General features: G+C 43.6%; 1 protein-coding gene across 3 annotated transcripts in view; it reads left to right on the forward strand.

Moving 5' to 3' along the window:
- The first annotated feature begins 12,121 nt into the window (after positions 1–12,121).
- best2 (bestrophin 2) overlaps positions 12,122–18,935 on the forward strand; it is a 33,565-nt gene continuing 26,751 nt past the window's right edge. For 2 of the 3 annotated variants that reach the window (XM_043694899.1, XM_043694901.1), the window contains exons 1-3: positions 12,122–12,197; positions 16,302–16,435; positions 17,014–17,228. In XM_043694899.1, the coding sequence (XP_043550834.1) occupies positions 17,077–17,228 (152 nt within the window). In that variant the 5' untranslated portion in view covers positions 12,122–12,197; positions 16,302–16,435; positions 17,014–17,076. The remainder of the gene's footprint in view (positions 12,198–16,301; positions 16,436–17,013; positions 17,229–18,935) is intronic. The other variant, XM_043694900.1, reaches the window with a different exon arrangement.

Consider the following 18,935-nt stretch of genomic DNA (forward strand, 5'->3'; position numbering starts at 1 on the left):
TTCTCTGAGAGCTCCTGTTATAATTTCAGCATCGATCATTGAGCAAAACTGCTTCCTATCAATCTCATTCTATGCCCATGTTGGAATATTATAACTGCTCCTTTTTTGAATCTAGAATTGTGTGGTGCTCAAGCGTTGGAATTAAATTCTGTAGAAGCTCTGGGGGATAGAGACTATAATCACCTTCTGAATTATTCTTATAAATCATCTGATAAACTTTTCTAAAACTTTCTCTCATTTAATTCTCGAGGATTTTCATACTTAGCACAAAGACTAGCTTGCATGTAATAAATTGTATTGTCTGATTGCCCCAACCATTTTGCCACACTTAAGCAATTCCATTATCTCACCCACCTCTCCCATGCCAGCCTCATCTCTTGGATACCAATGCTCTCATGATCTATCCATCCATCTCTTCCCATTCCCATGTATCCCTCTCATTATTCCCAATCCATGTCTCCCCCTCCTGCTCTCCCATTCCCATCCCACCCATGTAATTCTCAATCTGTGCCATCACTATACCTCACTCCCATGTAATTCCCAATCCATGCCCTCTCTCCCATTCCTATCCTTTCCATGTGATTCCCAATCTATGCCAACCTCATTACTCTCTCCCATTTCCATTTCTCCAATGACATTCTCAATCCATGCCAACTCACTCTCTCCCATTCCCACCTCCTCCATGCTATTCCCAATCCATGGCAACCCCATTCTTCTCTCCCATTCCCAACTCACCCATGACATTTCCAAACCATGTCAACCCCATTACTGTCTCCCATTCCCATCCCTCCCATGCCACTCCCAACCCATGCCATCCCCAAACCTCTATCCCATTTGCCACCACTCCCATCATTCCCATCCCCCTCCCTAATGGATTCAATCACTCCAGCCAGAAAGGAGCTTCTGTTGTTGGGCTACTGTTACAAACTCACCCCCTCTGTATTCTCCTCTGATCCCCTCACCCCACTGCTACCACTATCATCTGTTAAGAGCCACACATCCTGGTATCTTTGCCTTGCTCTAAATGTGTCTGTATGCATCTGAAACAGCCCACTCCCAGGCACATCCCTAAAGTGCACAGAATAGACAAACGCCAAATATTATTATCACAGAACAATCCCACCTTTAATTTCAAGAAGAGTAATTTGCAATTCTGATCAGCAAAGATTGTAAAGTCACTGGAGGCACGCAAAAATGAAACTGGTGCTCCATAAATTCAGGAGAGCTGGAATTTAAGGGAATGTTGGCAGTGAGTGTGAGAACAAATTGAGAAATATAATTGAGAGGATACCACATAAACATGGTATGTTTGGAATGATATAGTTGAGAGGTTGGATGTGAGGTAAACAACATTACAGAGGTCAGGAATAATAGACTGACCCAGACTAATTAAACAGGGAATGTAGGAAACACACAAAATGATCCTAACGGAACAGGAAGGAAATGAGATTTGAAAAACATTTTAAAATACACAGTCAGGCCAAAATAATAATAAGGATGAGAATAAAATGGCAAAACTATAAGGCAAAACAAATTGAGAGTCCTTAAAGGAACCATACTTTTATAATTGTAAACAAATTCAACAATGAGAAAGTTTATTTATATCATAATGTGTTGTCATAATGTATTTATATCGCACCTTTTACATCCTCATGAGTACAAATTATTTTGAAAACAGCTGCTGTTGTTATGGAGGTATATGCAACAGCCATTTTATACACAGCAAGATCCCACAAACAGTAGTGGGATAAGTGAGCAACTTGTCTGTATTTCCTGACAATTTTGATTGGAGTATAGATGCTTCAAATGGTGCCACAGCATATTTAATATTCACCACAATTATTACACTCAGTTTTACATCTCCTCTGAGCCTGCCCTCAGAACTGCACTGAAATGGTCCAACCTGGATTCGGACTTCAAGTCAGTGATTGTTAAATTCACCACAGAGAATGCTACTATTGCCTGTTCAGAAATACCAACTTTCAACGAGTGTTAGCTGACTGGAGTAGAATGGCGAGGGAGGAGAGCTGCAGGATTACACGGGGCTGGAGGGTAACAAAGACATGAATGAAGATTTAAGCTGCAGATGAGATTGGGTCAATAATCTGGGAGGGGGAAGCAGGCGGTCTTAGTATGGTCAGATTATGTGTCTGGAAATTCAGTTCAGAGTCAAATGTGGCACCAAGATTCCAAAGACGAAGTCACTTGTACATCCGTGACCTCAGTTGTCAAATACATGACCAGGGCGTGTTTATCAAATTCAAAAGCAGTCCTCTACTCACATCCTTGTACTTGGCAAATATTTCTGTGCGCATGTGTCAGAGTGTGTGTCACAATGTGTGTGTGTGTGTTAGAGTGTATGTGTGTATATGTGCGTGTGTCAGAGTGTGTGCGTGTCAGAGTTTGTGCGTGCATGTTTATGTGTAAATGTGTGTATGTCAGAGTACATGTATGCGTATGTGTGTGCATGTGTGTAAGTATGAGTGTGTGCATGTGTGTGTGTCAGAGTATGTGTGTCTGTCAGTGTGTGTGTCAGTGTGTGTATGTGTATTTGAGTGTGAGAGTATGTATGTGTGCGTGTGTGTTTGAATGTGTGCGTATGTTTGTGTGAATGTGTATGAGTTTGTGTGTATGTTAGACTGTGTGTATTTATGTGTGTGAGTGAGTGTGTGTGTGAGAGAAAGAGAGTGTGCATGTGTGAGTTTGTGTGTGTCTGTCAGAGTGTGTGTGCATGTGTATATGTGTGTCAGAGTTTGTACGTGTACATGTGTGTTTGTATGTGTGTGAATGCATATTTGTGTGAATGGACATGTGAAAGAAAACCTGTGAGCTTGTGTGTATGTCAGACTGTGTGTGTTTTGTGAGTGAGGGTGTGTGTATGTCAGTATACATATGTGTGCATGTGTGAGGGTTTGTGTGTGTGTGTCCATTTTTAATTACAGGTCGAACTGAAACCATTCTCTGGATTCTGGTGAAGAAGCCGCTGCCCAGGACTCTGCTGTGGATCCCAGTCTCTAAAAGGGGAGACTCGGTGAGATCATTGTCTGTGGTTGCTTCTTCAATTCTAATTAACCGAGATGTTTCATCACAGAAACCAATGGAAATTTACTGAGCATCAGTCAGAAGGCATCTCAAATAAAGTTGACACAGAAATACTTGCACTTGTCATAATGCCTCTCAGATTATGGTTACTGACCAGTTATCAGAGTAAAAGAGAAGTTTTTTTTAACCATTGCTAGGATGACTGGCTGTGGCTCAATAATTATAACAAGATCTCGGAACAGGGTACTAAAGGAACTGGAATGGTAGCATCCTTTCATTGTTGGGTGCTACATTGATCCAGAATGATGTGGAGATGCTGGTGTTGGACTGGGGTGTACAAAGTTAAAAATCACACGACACTAGGCTATAGTCCAACAGGTTTAATTGGAAGCACATTACCTTTCGGAACGTCGCTCCTTCATCAGGTGGTAGGTGGCCATTACCACCTGATGAAGGAGCATCACTCCGAAAGCTAGTGCTTCCAATTAAACCTGTTGGACTATAACCTGGTGTTGTGTGATTTTTAACCTTGATCCAGACTGTAACTCGTGGAGTGCCTCAGGGATCAGTGCTGGGGCAGCATTATTTACAAGATATGAGGGAGTGAATGAAGACATGAGGAGAATGAATTTATCATTGTGAAGTTTGGGAATGGCACAAAAATAGGGAGAAATGCAAATGGTGAGAATTTTAGATTACATTTTGATTTAGGCTTTATTGTCACTTGTACTCACGTATGGGGTACAAGAGTACAGTGAAAAGGTACAGTGTTGCCATACATGGGTGCCATCACTAAGAATGACTCAAAGAGTCTACAGTGGGATGTAAACCAAATTAAGTGAAGAGATTTAAACTTGGCAGATGGAATATAATGTGGGAAAGAATAAAATAACTCAACATTTATTTAACTGGAGAAAGACTGCAGAAAGCTATAGGAATTTAAGAGTCCTCATTTGTGAATTACTAAAGCTAGCATTCAAGTTCAGCAGCTAATAAGGGAGGCAAATTGAATGATGGCCTTTATTTCAAACGGGTTGGAAGATAAAAATAAGGGAAGTCTTACTAAAATTATACAAGACATTGGTTAAATGATCCCTGGTGGAACCTTGAACATCTTTTGCTCCATTGGCTAAGGAAGGATAAAACAGCATTACCGGCCGTCCAGGGAATGATCCTGAATAGGGAGCATCCTTTTTATTAGGAGAGGTTGAGTAGGTTGGGTCTGTGCTCATTGGAATTTGGAAGAATGAGAGGTGACCTTATTGAAGCATATAAGATTCTTAGTTGATTGATAGGTTAGATGCTAAGAGGTTGTTTCCCCTTGTGGGAGAGTCTAGGATCAGAGGGCATCATATTAGTGTAAGGAGTCACCCAATTAGTATAGACTTGAAGAGGACATTTTTTCTCTGAGAGGGTTGTAGAGACGGGTTTGTTCACAAAGCTGAGATGGAGAAGTTGTTAATCAGCAAGGAAATCAAGGATTGTGGGGTAAAGGCTGAAAGGTGGAGTTGAATTATGGAGCAGAAGTGATGGACTGAATGGCCTTCTTCTGCTCCTGTGCCTTATGGGTCAGAATTTCTCACTCTGATCCCCTTAATGTGCAAGGATTTTTGGCTTGAAACTGACATGCTTGTACCAGCTACAACTGAACAGAAAAACTGTTCTCAAACTTACTCAGAGCTCACCACAAAAACTTTGATATCTATGTGGTACTTGCATTCCCGTGGATTAAACTATTCAGGTGTATTATAATGAATTGAATAAATATAATTTAATGCTGAGATATATAAATAGTCTTTTGATTTTATAGAACTGTTGCTGTAAATAGGTACATTTTGTTGAAGGTTTCTATCTTGCACTAGAATCATAGAATCCCTACAGTGCAGATAGAGACCATTTGGTGCATTGAGTCTGCACTGACTCTCTGAAGAACGTCCCACCCAAACCCATTCCCCACCTTAACCATGGTTAACCCACCTAGCCAACACATCCCTGGACAATACTGGGCAGTTTCTCATAGCCAATCCACCTAACCTGCACATCTTTGGACTATGGGAGGAAACCGGAGTCATAGTGATGTACAACATGGAAACAGACCCTTTGGTCCAACTCGTCTATGCCGACCAGATATCCTAAATTAATCTAGTCCCATTGGCCTGCATTTGGTCTGGATCCTTCTAAACACTTTCTATTCATGCACCCATCCTTTTAAATGTTGTAATTGTTCCAGCCACTACCATATCCTCTGGCAGCTCATTCCATACACCCACCACCTCTGTGGTGGTGAAGATGTTGCCCCTTAGGTCCCTTTTAAGTCTTTCCCCTCTCACCTTAAACCTATGCCCTCTAATTTTGAACTCCCCTACCCTGGAGAAAAGATCTTCGCTATTTACCCTATCCATGCCCCTCATGATTTTATGAACTTCTACAAGGTTACACCTCATCCTCTGACACTCTAGGGGAAAAAAACCCCAACCTAGGAAGCCCATACAAATAGGGGGATAATGTGCAAACTCCACACAGACAGTCACCCGAGGCTGGATTCAAACCTGGGTCCCTGGCGCTGTGAGGTAACAATGTTAACCATTGAGCCACCTGGCACTGTGTTGCCTGTCAGTCATCAGGACAACTTGCAAGAAATAGCAATGGATAGTGAAAACAACATTTATACCGGATGAGAGAACTGTGTTGATTGCTTAGTAAATAGACTTTGACTGGTAGAGTTGGGTCATGAAGAATACATTAGTTAATGATGACCAACAGTTAACTGCCAGGCTTTGTTTAAATTTTAAGCATGCCACCTTGACTCGGATTGATCGGAGCATTGTCCTGAGAAATAAACCAATAAATCTTTTTTGTTTGCACTTTAAACTAAGCATGCTGGTTAACTATCAATCATCATCAATTGGTGCATTTCAATGGCAGCACCTCTTCCAATCAGAATCCACATGCCAGCTGATCAGCATTCTCCTCAAATGCAGTACAAGTGTTGGTTTTCCCCTTGAATTGGTATTCTTGTGAATTGTCCTGATAAGAGTAAGATGAAAATCGTGTGTGCTTGTCAAAGACCTTGCTGAGGTCCATGTAAAGCACATCAACTGTACTAAACTCATCAACATATTCATCTTTTCAAAAAACTCAATGAAATTAGTCAGACAACATCTCCCTCTAACAAATCTGTGCTGACTATCTCTGATCAATCCCTGTCTTTCCAAGTAATGATTAATCCTGTCCTGTCTTTTCCAATAAGTTCCCTACCACTGACATCAGGTAAACCGGTCTGTAATTACCCTGGCTTATCCCTGCTGCCCTTCTTATACAAAGGAATCACATGAATCATCTGGCACTTCACCTATGGTCAGCAAGGTAGTAAATACCTACGCCAGGTCCCCAGAAGTCTCTTCCCTTGTCTCCCATAGCAGCCTGTCATCTGCCCCTGGGGATTTGTGCCTATTAAAATGCCACCGGTGTATAGTTGGCAAAAGCCTAGAGCTGAACCATCTTGGGCCGAAAGCTAAAGGACAGTGTGAAGAAAGCAGGGTCTGAAATCTGAAGGAGCAGGCAACTATATTTGGTGAGTTGAATATGGAGAATGCAGAGGGTCAGCTCATCTTCAGCTCTTGTGGTGCTGGGAAAACACAGCAGGTCAGGCAGCATCCAAGGAGCAGGAGAGTCACCATTTCAGGCATAAGTCACTCATCAGGAATCACATTCATATAGTCACTTTCCCCTTCATATTTCACCGCCTGACCGGCTGTGCTTTTCCAACGCCACACTTTTTGACTCTGAAATCCAGCATCTGAGGTCCTCACTTCCTCCTCATCTCTAGCTTGTGATCATTTCTAACAACACCAACTGTGAGAAACCAGAGAAGGGAAAGATCTTCGGTGAGATCTTGAGAGTGGGCATGAGGGAACTGACTGAAAAATTTGAAGTGTTGATGTTCCTGAATGAGTTACGTCATGACAAGTGGCATCTTTAAACCATTGAAGAGACACTATGCATTCCAAGTGGGACTTGATGGCTTTGATCTTGTTGCTGGGAATTGTGTTGAGAGGTGAATCTCTGGGTTAACTAAGCCCATAATTGAGGGGATGTTATGAACAGTTCCAGTCAATGTTATAAAAACAGAAGTTGCTGGAGAAACACAGTATTTCTGGAGAGAAAGCAGAGTTAACATTTCGGGTCCAGTGAGCCTTCTTGTTTATAGATGTTATATGGATACTAAACACTTTGGACTTTAGGTAAAATTAGGAAAGGACTTCTGTAGAGTTGAGCGCTGCATTACAGGAGACATGTGAATACAATGGAGACAGTGCAGAAGCAAATTATGAGAATGATTCCCTGGATGAGAAATGCCAGTTTGTTTTTAGATTAGATTCCCTACAGTGTGGAAACGGGCCCTTCAGCCCAACCGATCCATACCGACCTGCCGAAGAGTAACCCACCCAGTCCCATTTCCCTCTGACTAATGCATCTGACACTATGGGCAAATTAGCATGGCCAATTCACCTGACCTGCACATCTTTGGACTGTGGGAGGAAACCGGAGCACCCGGAGGAAACCCACGCAGACACGGGGAGAACGTGCAAACTGCACACAGAGAGTCGCCCGAGGCTGGAATGAACGTGGGACCCTGGCCTGAGGCAGCAGTGCTAGCCACCATGCCGCCCTGTATGAGCATTACTTGAAGATGTTGGCAAGAAGAAGGCTGAGAGGAGGTTTGATGGAGATTTTTTAAAAAGCTGGATCAGCTGGATAGAGTAGATAGGAAGAAACTGTTCCTGATTGTAGGAACAAAACATGAGAAGGCATAGATTTAAAATGAAGCAAAGGTGATGTGAGAAAAGATATTTTTCACCCAGTGAGTAGTTAGGTTCTGGAGTGCACTGTCTGGAAGTGTGGAGAAGGGAGGTTCAATTGAGGCATTGGATGAATATTTGGATAGAAATGGGGTGCAGGATTCTGGGAAAGACAAGAAATTGATACTAGGAAATACAGCCAGTGCTGGCATGGTGGGCTCAAAGGACCACCTCTGTGTCATAACTTTCTGTGATCCTGTGAACCTGACTTGGTGTCCTGATAGCTAGTCACCAATATACTTTACAGATAAGCCCAAAGATCACTGGGAATAAAAACAGACATGAACGTAAAACTTTTGTCCAGGTTATGCAAACCCACACAGTTGGCACCTACTTTAACAAGATCATATTGGCATGGATTTCACATTTTAGGCCTTGAATTGGTGTTTGATCAGCAGTCACAACAGTGCATTCAATCTTGTGCACAGCAAGATCCCACCAAAAGCTGTGACACTCACGGAATAATTGCAGTTGGGGAAGCCTATCAGTCCATCGTAGCTCGTCCATTTTGCGGTTCTGCCCTACCGTTGTCCTGCCTGATCGCAATCATTTTGAAGACCTCACGGCCAGCTTTTGCTCTGGTGAAAGGTCACTGGACCCGAAATATAAACTCTGTTTTCTCTCTACAGGTGCTGTCAGACCTGCCGAGTTTCTCCAGCACTCCCTGTTTGTGTTTCAGATTTGTATCATCTGCAATTCTTTGTGATTATTTTCAGACCGTTTTTTGTCAAGAGCTGAATAATTGATAAATGACGCGGCCACTTGGTCCATCTTCTCTAGGCTAAGTTCCATCTTTTCTCTTCTGATTCTTTCAATTTGTCCCCCAGTCAGGTTGCAAATCCAAGTCCCATTCTCAGAGTTCAGTGCATCATCGAGGCCACCACTTCAGTGCCTTACTCAGGAAATGAACGTACCATCGGAGAGGACAACTTCTGAGTCCTTGTGAACTTACTCTCGGTCAACATTCATCCCTCAACTGTGTCTTTTATTGTCAATTGTCTCATTTGTGGAGGCTGGTACAATTGCAACATTTAAGAGGCATTTGGATGGGTATATGAGTAGGAAGGATTTAGAGGAATATAGGTTGGGTGCTGGCAGGTGGGACTAGATTGGGTTGGGATATCTGGTCAGCATGGATGGGTTGGTCCATGCTGTACATCTCTATGACTCTATGACTATGTAGGGACTCAGGAATGATCTACGTGCTAATGGACTGCACAAAACACTGACTTCAATTCTGAAGAAGAGTCATATTAGACTCGAAACGTTAAACTGTTTCTCTCTCCACAGATGCTGCCCGGCTTGCTAAGTTGCTCCAGCACTTTAGATCTTATTTCCGTTACTGCAATTGTTTGTAACTTTACTCATGGCATGTGGGTGTCGCTGGCTGAGCCAGCATTGATTTTCCATCCCTAGTTGCCCCTTGAGAAGGTGGTGGTGAGCTGCCTTCTTGAACCGCTGTGGTCTATGTGCTGTGGTTAGACCTACAATGGCCTGAGGGAGGCAAATCCAGGATTCTGACCCAGTGACAGTGAAATAAACTCTTTGGGACATGCTGAGGATCTGACAAACCATTGCAACGCAAACGGAAGTTGTTCTTTCCCATTGAGGAACTCGACCTCCTTTTAAAGAATTTTCCTTGGCCTTGTGTCAAAGTGTTCAAGATTCTCCCAATGCTTTATTACAGGGACAAGAATAACCAGTTGACAAATGTCACTGGGTTAGCAACCCAGCAACGGGCCTAGAGACAGAGTTTCCAATCCTACCACAACAACTGAGAAGATTTAAATCTGAAATCCAAAGTTGATTTCAGTGATACTGGCAGTGAGCTCTGTTGAAAAAAATCTCATCTGGTTCACTGAAGCCCTCTGGGGAAGGCAGGCTTATGTCCTTATATGACTCCAGGGCCACAGCAACATGGTTCACCCTTAACTGCTCCCAAGGGTGATTCGGGTTGGATAACAAATGCTCGCTTCATGTGCCACCCTCGTCCCATCCTTGAATTCAAACCAATGTTTCTCTTTGAGGAGCTCCTGTTTAACACAATGGACCAATTTGACTGGCCTGTGAGGAGCTAACATGGAGCCGTGTTGGGCAGAATGGCTTCCTTTCTGTATTGTAAATAACCCAATGACTCAAGGGTTTTGCTTCAAGTGTTGGGTCGAATGGGGAAGAGATCTAATTAAAGATATAAGGTCGCCCAACATTGACACCTCTGAAACAGCTCATCTAATTGTAATCAAAGTGATATCAGGGTTGGCATGGTGGCTCAGTGGTCAGCACTGCTGCCTCACAGAGATAAGGGACCTAGGTTTGATTCCAGCCTCGGGTGACTGTCTGTGTGGAGTTTGCGCATCCTCCCTGTGTCTGCGTGGGTTTCCTTCCACAGTCACAAAGATATGCAGGGTAGGTGAATTGGCCATGCTAAATTGCCCATAGTATTAGGTGCAATTAGTCAGAAGTAAATGGGTCTGGTTGGGTTACTCTTTTGGAGGGTCAGTGTGCACTTGTTGGGCCGAAGGGACTGTTTCCACACTGTAGTCTAGTCAATGTTTGAAGGGCTTTTAAACAGAGGTAGTGTCCATGGCTGTAAACCAGGAGGCCTGGATTCAAGACCCATGTGTAATAACATCTCTGAACAGATTGATTTGAAAATGTCTCAAAGCAAGAGTCCCTGGACTTGAAATGTTAACTCTGTTGTTTCTCTACACAGCTAATGCCATACCTGCTGAATTTCTCCAGATATTTTTGCATTGGTTTCAGCATCTGCAGTTCTTTCTTTTATTTAACTCATTTGTGACAACGAGAACAGAAAGTAGAGGACAGCTTGACAGCAGGAGAGAGAAAGCCAGGTTTAAATTCTGCAAAAGAGTTCCTGCTCCCCCCAGGGCTGAGTAGAAATTCCAAGTAGAAATAAATCTATGGATGAAACATAATTAAAATGGAGGACCTCCCCCTTCAAACAGAAACAATTCCCTGTCTTTTAAAATGTATGCAAACTGGGATTGGGGATACAAATCTGAGGGGATGAGGATTCTTGAGACTTATTGCTAACTAAACACCAACTGTTATCCAGGCAAAGGGGACAACAGGGGCTATAAACAAGGCAAGATCATGTACAGAGTGCCAGACTGTTCTACAGTCATAGAGTCATATAGCACAGAAACAGACCCTTCGGTCCAACCATGCCAAGCACAATCCCAAACTGCCTGCTCCTGGCCCATATTCCTACCAGACCTTTTCCTATTAATGTATTTATCTAAATGTCTTTTAAACATTGTGATTGTACCTAACTCCACCACCGCCTCGGAAAGTTCACTCCATACGGGTACCACCGTCTGTGTAAAAATTGCCCCTCGTGTCTTTTTTAAATCTCTCTCCACTCACTTTTAAAACGTGTCCCTTAGTTTTGAAATCCCCCCACCCTAGGTAAAAGACACCTGCCATTAACTCAATCTATACCCCTCAGTATTTTATAAACTTCTTGCTTTGAATAAAAGGATTTGAATTTCCCCAACTTTTACATGGGGTGTCACAGTGGCTAGCACTGCAGCCTCACAGTGCCAGGGACCCGGGTTCAATTCCAGCCTCGGGTGACTGTGTGGAGTTTGCATATTCTCCCCATGTCTGCATGGGTTTCCTCCCACGTCCAAAGATAAGCAGGTTAGAGTAAACTGGCCATACTAAATTGTCCGTAGTGTTAGGTGCATTAGTCAGAGGGAAATGGGTCTGGGTGGGTTACTCTTCAGAGGGTCGGTTTGGATTTATTGGGCCAAAGGGCCTGTTTCCACACTGTAGGGAATCTAATCTAAAATTTGACCAGTTTATTTTTATATCCAAAACGTCCTCTGACACACAACTGAATGGTTTTCAACTTCACTTTAGATATACAGTGAGAGCGAGGTTAACAGGTCTTGGGACATAACTGTCCATTCCAACAGCGTTAAAAATCACACAATGGGAGGTTATAGTGTGGTATTGTGTGATTTTTAACTTTGTCCACCCCAGTTCAACACCGGCTCCTCCACATCACGCCAACAACAGTATCTCCGGTGGTGTGGAGCCGGATGGGGGATGTATTCTCTCTTGCAAAGAAAGAGATCAAAACTTTGGTAAAGTTGGAGGCGGAGCTGAAGGCGGAGCGAAATGTTGTCGTTCAGAGTGAGAATCGAATTGCCTTGTTAAAGTGCTGGGGAGGTTTAGTCCCTTGCGATGGGCAGACAGAGAGAGAGAGAGAGAAAACTTCATTCAACACTGTTCCTGCAGCGCCCGGCAAAGGCTAATTGTGTGACGGTAGGAAAACGGTTTGACTTTTGCCAACTGACCTTTAACTTTGCAAAAGCCACCACATCAGGATTCTCAACGAAGGGTCTGGAAATGTAAAATTTCTGACACTCCTGTCCCATGTCAATGCAATGTGCACTGTTCTTCAGTCGCCAAGGGCGAGGGAGCCCTGGGCTGCCCTATTTCACTCGTGGACCTAGCGGGCTGATGGACTAGTGGAGGCTTCACATCCAGCTATGTATTGGAGGGGTGAGGGATATCCTGTCCCGTTTTGATGCCTTCATGGGGGCACTTTCTGCCAATGCAGTGATTGGATGCCAATCCTTCTACCTGGTAACATTAGCACTATTTGGAGCGACCAATGCCATTTTATGGGATCATCCTACTTTTCCCAGTCCTGGCACCGGATAACAACATGTTGCATTTGCATAGCACCTTTTAATGCAGCAAAGCATCCAGTGATGCCCTATGATCCGACAAGGATAAAACTGACACCCAGACAAAGGAAAGACATTTTAGGTGACCAAAGCTTTTGCAGGTATTAGATGGATGGGAAAGGAGATGATGGATGAAGAGAAAGTTCCAGATTGGGGATTAGATCAACGGGGAAGGCATGAGGTGGCCCATTTGTAGAGCCAAGGAAGTGAGGGGCGCACAAAGGCCAGAAATGGAGAAATACAGGAGAAGATATGGAGGGGGCAGAGGGATTTGGACGCGTGTTTATAAAATTGAGGAATCGGACCAGGATCAGGATCCAACCTGAAACCTGTTTCAGATTTATCATTGATTTTACTGCCAGGAAAGACCATGCTTCCACGGAGGGAGTGCAATGAGGGTCCACCAGGCTTGTTTCTGGGATGGCTGTAAGGAGAGATTGGCCAAATTCAACCTGCGTTCTCTAGAGTTTTGAAGAATGAAAGGTGATCTCATTGAAACCTACAAAATATATAACATGAGAGACAGGGTAGATGCAGGTAAGATGTCTCCTCTGATTAGGGAGTTAAGAACCAGGGGACACAACTTAAAATTAGAGGGGGATGTCACTTAGGTCCGAGGTCAGGAGAATTTATTTTTACTCAGAGGGTTTCGAACGGATGGAATTTTCTACCTCAGAGGGCTAAGGGAGCTTGGTTGTTGAGTCTTTTTAAGGTAGAGATTGATAGATTTCTGATTACTGGTGGTGTACATGGTAATGGGGATGGGTTGGGTAAAAGTGTTTGATCAACCATATTCAGGCTGAATGGTAGCCATGATGTGGAGGTGCCGGTGTTGGACTGGGATGGACAAAGTCAAAAGTCACACAACACCAGGTTATAGTCAACAGGTTTATTTAAAATCACAAGCTTTCTGAGTGTCGGCCCTTTGTCAGGTCATTGGTGGGGAGGGCTCAATGGGCTAAATGACCTACTCCTGTTCCTATGTTCCTCTGTCTTGTTCTGAATGAGGCATTTAGTCACTGAACTATTGCAACAGCCCTAACCTCACTGCAACCTGTGACATCCATCTGCAAATCTGATAGCTTTGCAACAAAGCTTCTTTCACGAATATTAAACTATTCTCAGGTTTGATTTTGAGCAAGTTCAGGATTAAATAGAGTGTGCGACCTCGGGTTAATTCGGAGTTGATTGTCCAGGTTATTGAACATCTCTGCACCTCTGCAGAGTGAATGTGGGAGAAGATAATAGCTATGTGAAATAAGTAACAGACTCTGCAACGAAGTTTGTGTGAGTTCCTTTGTTTGATTTGTTAATTAGGTTTAAAGTTGAACCCTGAATCATAGATACATTGTCTTCTAATAAGAGTGATTGCAACTTGAAACTGTGCGCATCTGACCAGACTATGGGTGTATTTTAACTTTGTCTGATAGTGGGAATTGGGCAATTTTGGACAAGTCATTCTTCCAACATTTCTTGCAATATGAATGGAAATCAGGAGAAGTATATAATGAGCAGGCTGTAACCGAAAATGCCAATCTTACACGACCAGCCAAAGGAGAGATTATTCCCCTTATTTTGTATCGACTATATATTGGTCAGAGTGTCATTCAGATACACTGAAAAGGAGTTTGGGGACATTTATATTGACTCGGCTTCAGTAAGCTGATTACCAGCAGTGCGTTGCATTTCTAACAGTCAGCAAGGGTTGTGATGTGAAATACAACGTAGTACACAGATAAAGTTCCTAGCTTATCAATAAAAAAAATCATCTGTATTGCAACTGTTTAGTGGATTAACCCTTTAAGATTGGTGAGAGTGGCAGAACCATGCAGTACCATATAATACCTCTTCATTACACAGGAACAGGAGTGGATCTTGATTCCAGATCACAGCTCATCATCTACTTCAATGCCAACATTTTTGGGTATCTAAAAATCTATTGGTCTCTGTATTGAACAGACTCAATCTTCTCAAAACTCGCTAAGACTCAATAACTGAACTTCTACAGCCCTCTGGGCTAGAGTGATCCAAAGATTCACCACCGTGAAGACATTTCTCCTTACCTCCTTGTCCATTAATCTGTGACTCTGTCCCCTACTCCTACATCATCATATAGCCAGGGGAATGTGTCCTTTCTGCATCTACCCTGCAGAGCCCTGTAAGAATTTTCAATGCTTCAAGGAGACCACCTTCTCAACTCTAGAGAAAACATACCCAGTCTCCTCAGTGTCTCCACATAGGGCACTCCTATGGAATTGGAACTTCTGCTGTAGTCCCTCTATGGCAAGTAAATCTTTCATTTGGCAGGGAGACCAAAATTGGACATAATACTCCAGGAACAGTCTCAGTGAGGCCCTATGCATTTGCAGGAACACTTCGTACATGATATGCAAACAATGCATTATCAGAGTCTAGTTGAAAGAGTAAGAAAAGGTTTATCTTTATCTTAAAGGGATATGGGTTTCCAAGCTACATGCTGTAGGAATCCTGCAGACTTCCCTGGAGTCATAGAGATGTTCAGTACGAAAACAAACCCTTCGGTTCAACTCATCCATACCGACCAGATATCCTAACCTAATCTAGTCCCATTTCTCAGCATTTAGCCCATATCCCTCTAAACCCTTCCTATACATATACCCATCCAGATGCCTTTTAAATGTTGTAATTGCATCAGCCTCCACCACTTCCTCTGGCCGCTCATTCCATACACGCACCACCCTCTATGTAAAAAGGTTGCCCCTTAGGTCCCTTTTATATCTTTCCCCTCCCACCCTAAACCTATGCCCTCTAGTTCTGGACTCCCCCATCCTGGTGAAAGGACCTTGTCTATTTATCCTATCCATGCCCTCATGATTTTATAAACCTCTATAAGCTCACCCCTCAGCCTCCGATGCTCCAGGGAAAACAGCCCCAGCCTTTTCAGCCTTTCCCTATAACTCAAACTCTCCAAGCTTGGCAACCTTGGGCAGCACAGTGGCTCGCACTGCTGCCTCAAAGCACCAGGGTCCCAGGTTCAATTCTAGCCTTGGGCAACTGTCTGTGTGGAGTTTGCACATTCTCCCAGTGTCTGTGTGGGTTTCCACCCACAGTCCAAAGATGTGTAAGTTAGGTGATTTGGCCATGCTAAATTGCCCAAAGTGTTAGGTGCATTAGTCAGAGGGGAAATGCGTCTGGGTGGGTTACTCTTCAGAAGGTTCATTGTAGACTGGTTGGGCCGAAGGGCCTGTTTCCACAATGTAGCTAATCTAATCTAAATCTTTTCTGAACCCTTTCAAGTTTCACAACATCCTTCTGATAGGAAGGAAACCAGAATTGCACGCAATATTCCAAAAGTGGCCTAACCAATGTCCTGTCCAGCCGCAACATGACCAATCTGATCCCATTTCCCAGCATTTGGCCAATTCCCTCTGAACCCTTCCTATCACTTGGAAAATATTTGATAATTTTGTGTTACCTGCCCTCATTCCTCCTCCCAAAATTTAGAACCTTTTCTGTCCCCTCCATCCTGAAGACGAGTAGCTATGTTGTTGAGAGACTGGAAGACAGCCCCCCCCAGGTATGAGATTTATGTTATTTTGAGAGGACAGTAGTAAGGGTAGGTGGGATCATGAAGGACGATTTCTTGATTGCTTGTCATGGCTTTTAAAACTAAAACTCTTTTTCTATTCTTTCCTAGGTCTTTTCAGTCAGTCTGAGGCTGTGCAGGGGGATATCACAAGTTTGAATCTCAGTTGGATCTCCTGATTTACTGAAGGTCAACAGCTTTTGAGATACAGATTCCAGTGCTCTCAGAAATATCTCCAGCCATTGGTACGATTGATTTGTCAGGTTCTTGCAGGAACTCTCCTCCTTTTTTCCTGTTTTTTTACAAGAAATATTTATTTGTTCATGTGTTGCATTTACTGCCCGTCCCTATTTGCCCTTGAGGAGGTGGTAGTGAGCTGCCTTCTTGAACTGCTGCAGTCCACCTGCTGTAGGTGGACCCACACTGTCATTAGAGGTGCAATTCTATTCAGCTCCTCAAGTCTGTTCTATTATTCAATTAGATCACAATTGACCTGTAATACGGCTTCACTGATCAGTATGTGTAATGTAAGGACTCCCGTTGTGCTGTTGGAAAGGGATTTTGACCCAAGGACTGTGACTCGGAGGGGAACCTGCAGAAAGTGGTGGTGTTCCCATTGCTTCTGCTGCCCTTGTGCTTCCAGTTGGTCATGGATTTGGAAGGTACTGCAAAAGAGCCTTTGTGAGTTGTTGCAGTGTACCTAACAGTGTGCTTTATGACTCGGTTGCTCTGTGTGATCTCCAACATGGTTTGCGTTGATCTTTTAGTTCTGTAGCTTTGAATTTCTAGGTATCTAAACTTCTCTCTCCTTTACCTCCTACAGAAAGCTTCCTCCATCTCTCTCTCTGACTGTCGCTCACATACTGAGTCTCTGGTAACTCAAGGGATGACCATCACCTACACAGCGCGAGTGGCTAATGTCCGCTTTTGCAGTTTTTCCAAACTGCTGGTTCTCTGGAAGGGAAGCATCTATAAACTCCTCTACAAAGAGTTCCTCGTCTTCTCCTTCATGTATGCAGTCCTGAGTGTTGCCTACAGGTTAGATACCATCCTGCAGGAGTTGTGTAACCTACCATGTGCCATCCACCGTTCCATCATGGTTTTTGAAGTCTGACCTGATGGTACTGAGCATCAAGGTAGAATCATGGGATTGTAAGTGACTTGAGCAAACCCTGCCATGGGCTGTTTGAGTCCCCCTGAAGACCCAGTGCTCAGGAAGAGGCAAATTGTTGACCTTCTGGGTGATGCTGGAAGTGGAATGTTAGAAGGTGTGAGTTTGGATATGATGCCCCCTCATGTCCAAATAGCTCACTGATGTTCAACTATTACATGAAGAATGATTGTGTTTTTTAAATTCATTTCTGGGACTTGGGCATCGCTGGCTGCCCAGCATTGGTAGCCCATCCCTATTTGCCCCTTGCAAAGGTGTGGGTGAGCTGCCTTCTTGAATCACTGCAGCCCACTTGCTGTGGGTTGACCCACAATGCCGGGAGGGAGGGAATTCCAGGATTTTGACCCAACTGTGAAGGAACGGCGGTATATTTCCAAGTCAGGATGGTGAGTGGCCTGGAGGGGAACTTGTGGATGGTGGTGTTCCCAAGTACCTGCTGCCGTTGTCCTTCTAGATGGAAGAGGTTGTGGGTTTAGAAGGTGCTCCCTAAGGATCTTTGGTGAAATTCAGTGTATGGGAATTAGAGGCAGTCGGAACACTGAGGGTGTGGGAGGGGAAGGCTTTTGGCATTTATTATACAGCTGCCCATCAGATGCTGGGTCCACATCGATGAGCTTTTGAGGATGTGAGGAGCAGAGGAGGAAAGGGAGAGAGGGGGCTTCGAGATGCTTCAAATTGTTTTGCTCTCCCCTTCCTGATTGGAATGTGTCTGGAGGCTGAGAAAGATCTGCTCACCCTAATTGTTGCCTTGTGAAGTTGGTGGGTTAACAAGAATGTCCGATCAAGAAACACCAGCATTTGGAACCAAATCGTTTCAATCTCCAGATAAAGCAGCAATATGCTCAAACAAAACTGAATCAACAAGGACATAAACTTACACAGGTAAAGCCAGAATAAGTTTGGAATAAGTTAGGTTTGGAAGGTTTGGCTCTGTCACCATGTGAGCTCTCAGAAATGCTCTTCTCCCTGAACTACATTCAACTCTCCTCAAAATATGAGATGAAGTGAGGGTGCTTCCATTCCAGGTGAAAATTGGTCCTGGATGTTCTCAGAGTTTGGATGCAGAGATGACTGAATGGTTTCCTAGGGACCCGTTGACAGAAAATACACAGAGTGACATTACTACTGTAAACATCAAATCCTGGAGATCACAGCGGGTTAAAGCAGCATCCATGGAGAGGCAGCAAGCTTTGAGTCTACATTACTCTTCATCAGAACAAATGAGATTGTTCATTGTTTATCACAGAATTATTATGGTACAAAAGGAGACCATTCAGCCCATCGTAACTGCTGTGCTATTATCACTGGTTATCAATTATGTTTAATTATATACAAGTGGCATTAATTGGGATTTCACATCGAGTCTTAAAGCATGGTGGGAGGCCCTTCAGCCTATCCTGTCCCTACTGGTAAGCTAGAGCACATACTAGGAGACACTGACTGAAACTGTGGTGTGGTTGAGTTAGGAGGCGGATGCTTGTAATTTTCTACACTGTAAATAAATGTAAGAATGGGTAAAAATTAGCTCCAATGCTACCCTTTGTAAATTGGCTTTCTAGAATCGAACAAGTTTG

The sequence above is a fragment of the Chiloscyllium plagiosum genome, chromosome 8 (genome assembly GCF_004010195.1).
Source record: "Chiloscyllium plagiosum isolate BGI_BamShark_2017 chromosome 8, ASM401019v2, whole genome shotgun sequence".
Lineage (NCBI taxonomy): Eukaryota > Metazoa > Chordata > Chondrichthyes > Orectolobiformes > Hemiscylliidae > Chiloscyllium > Chiloscyllium plagiosum.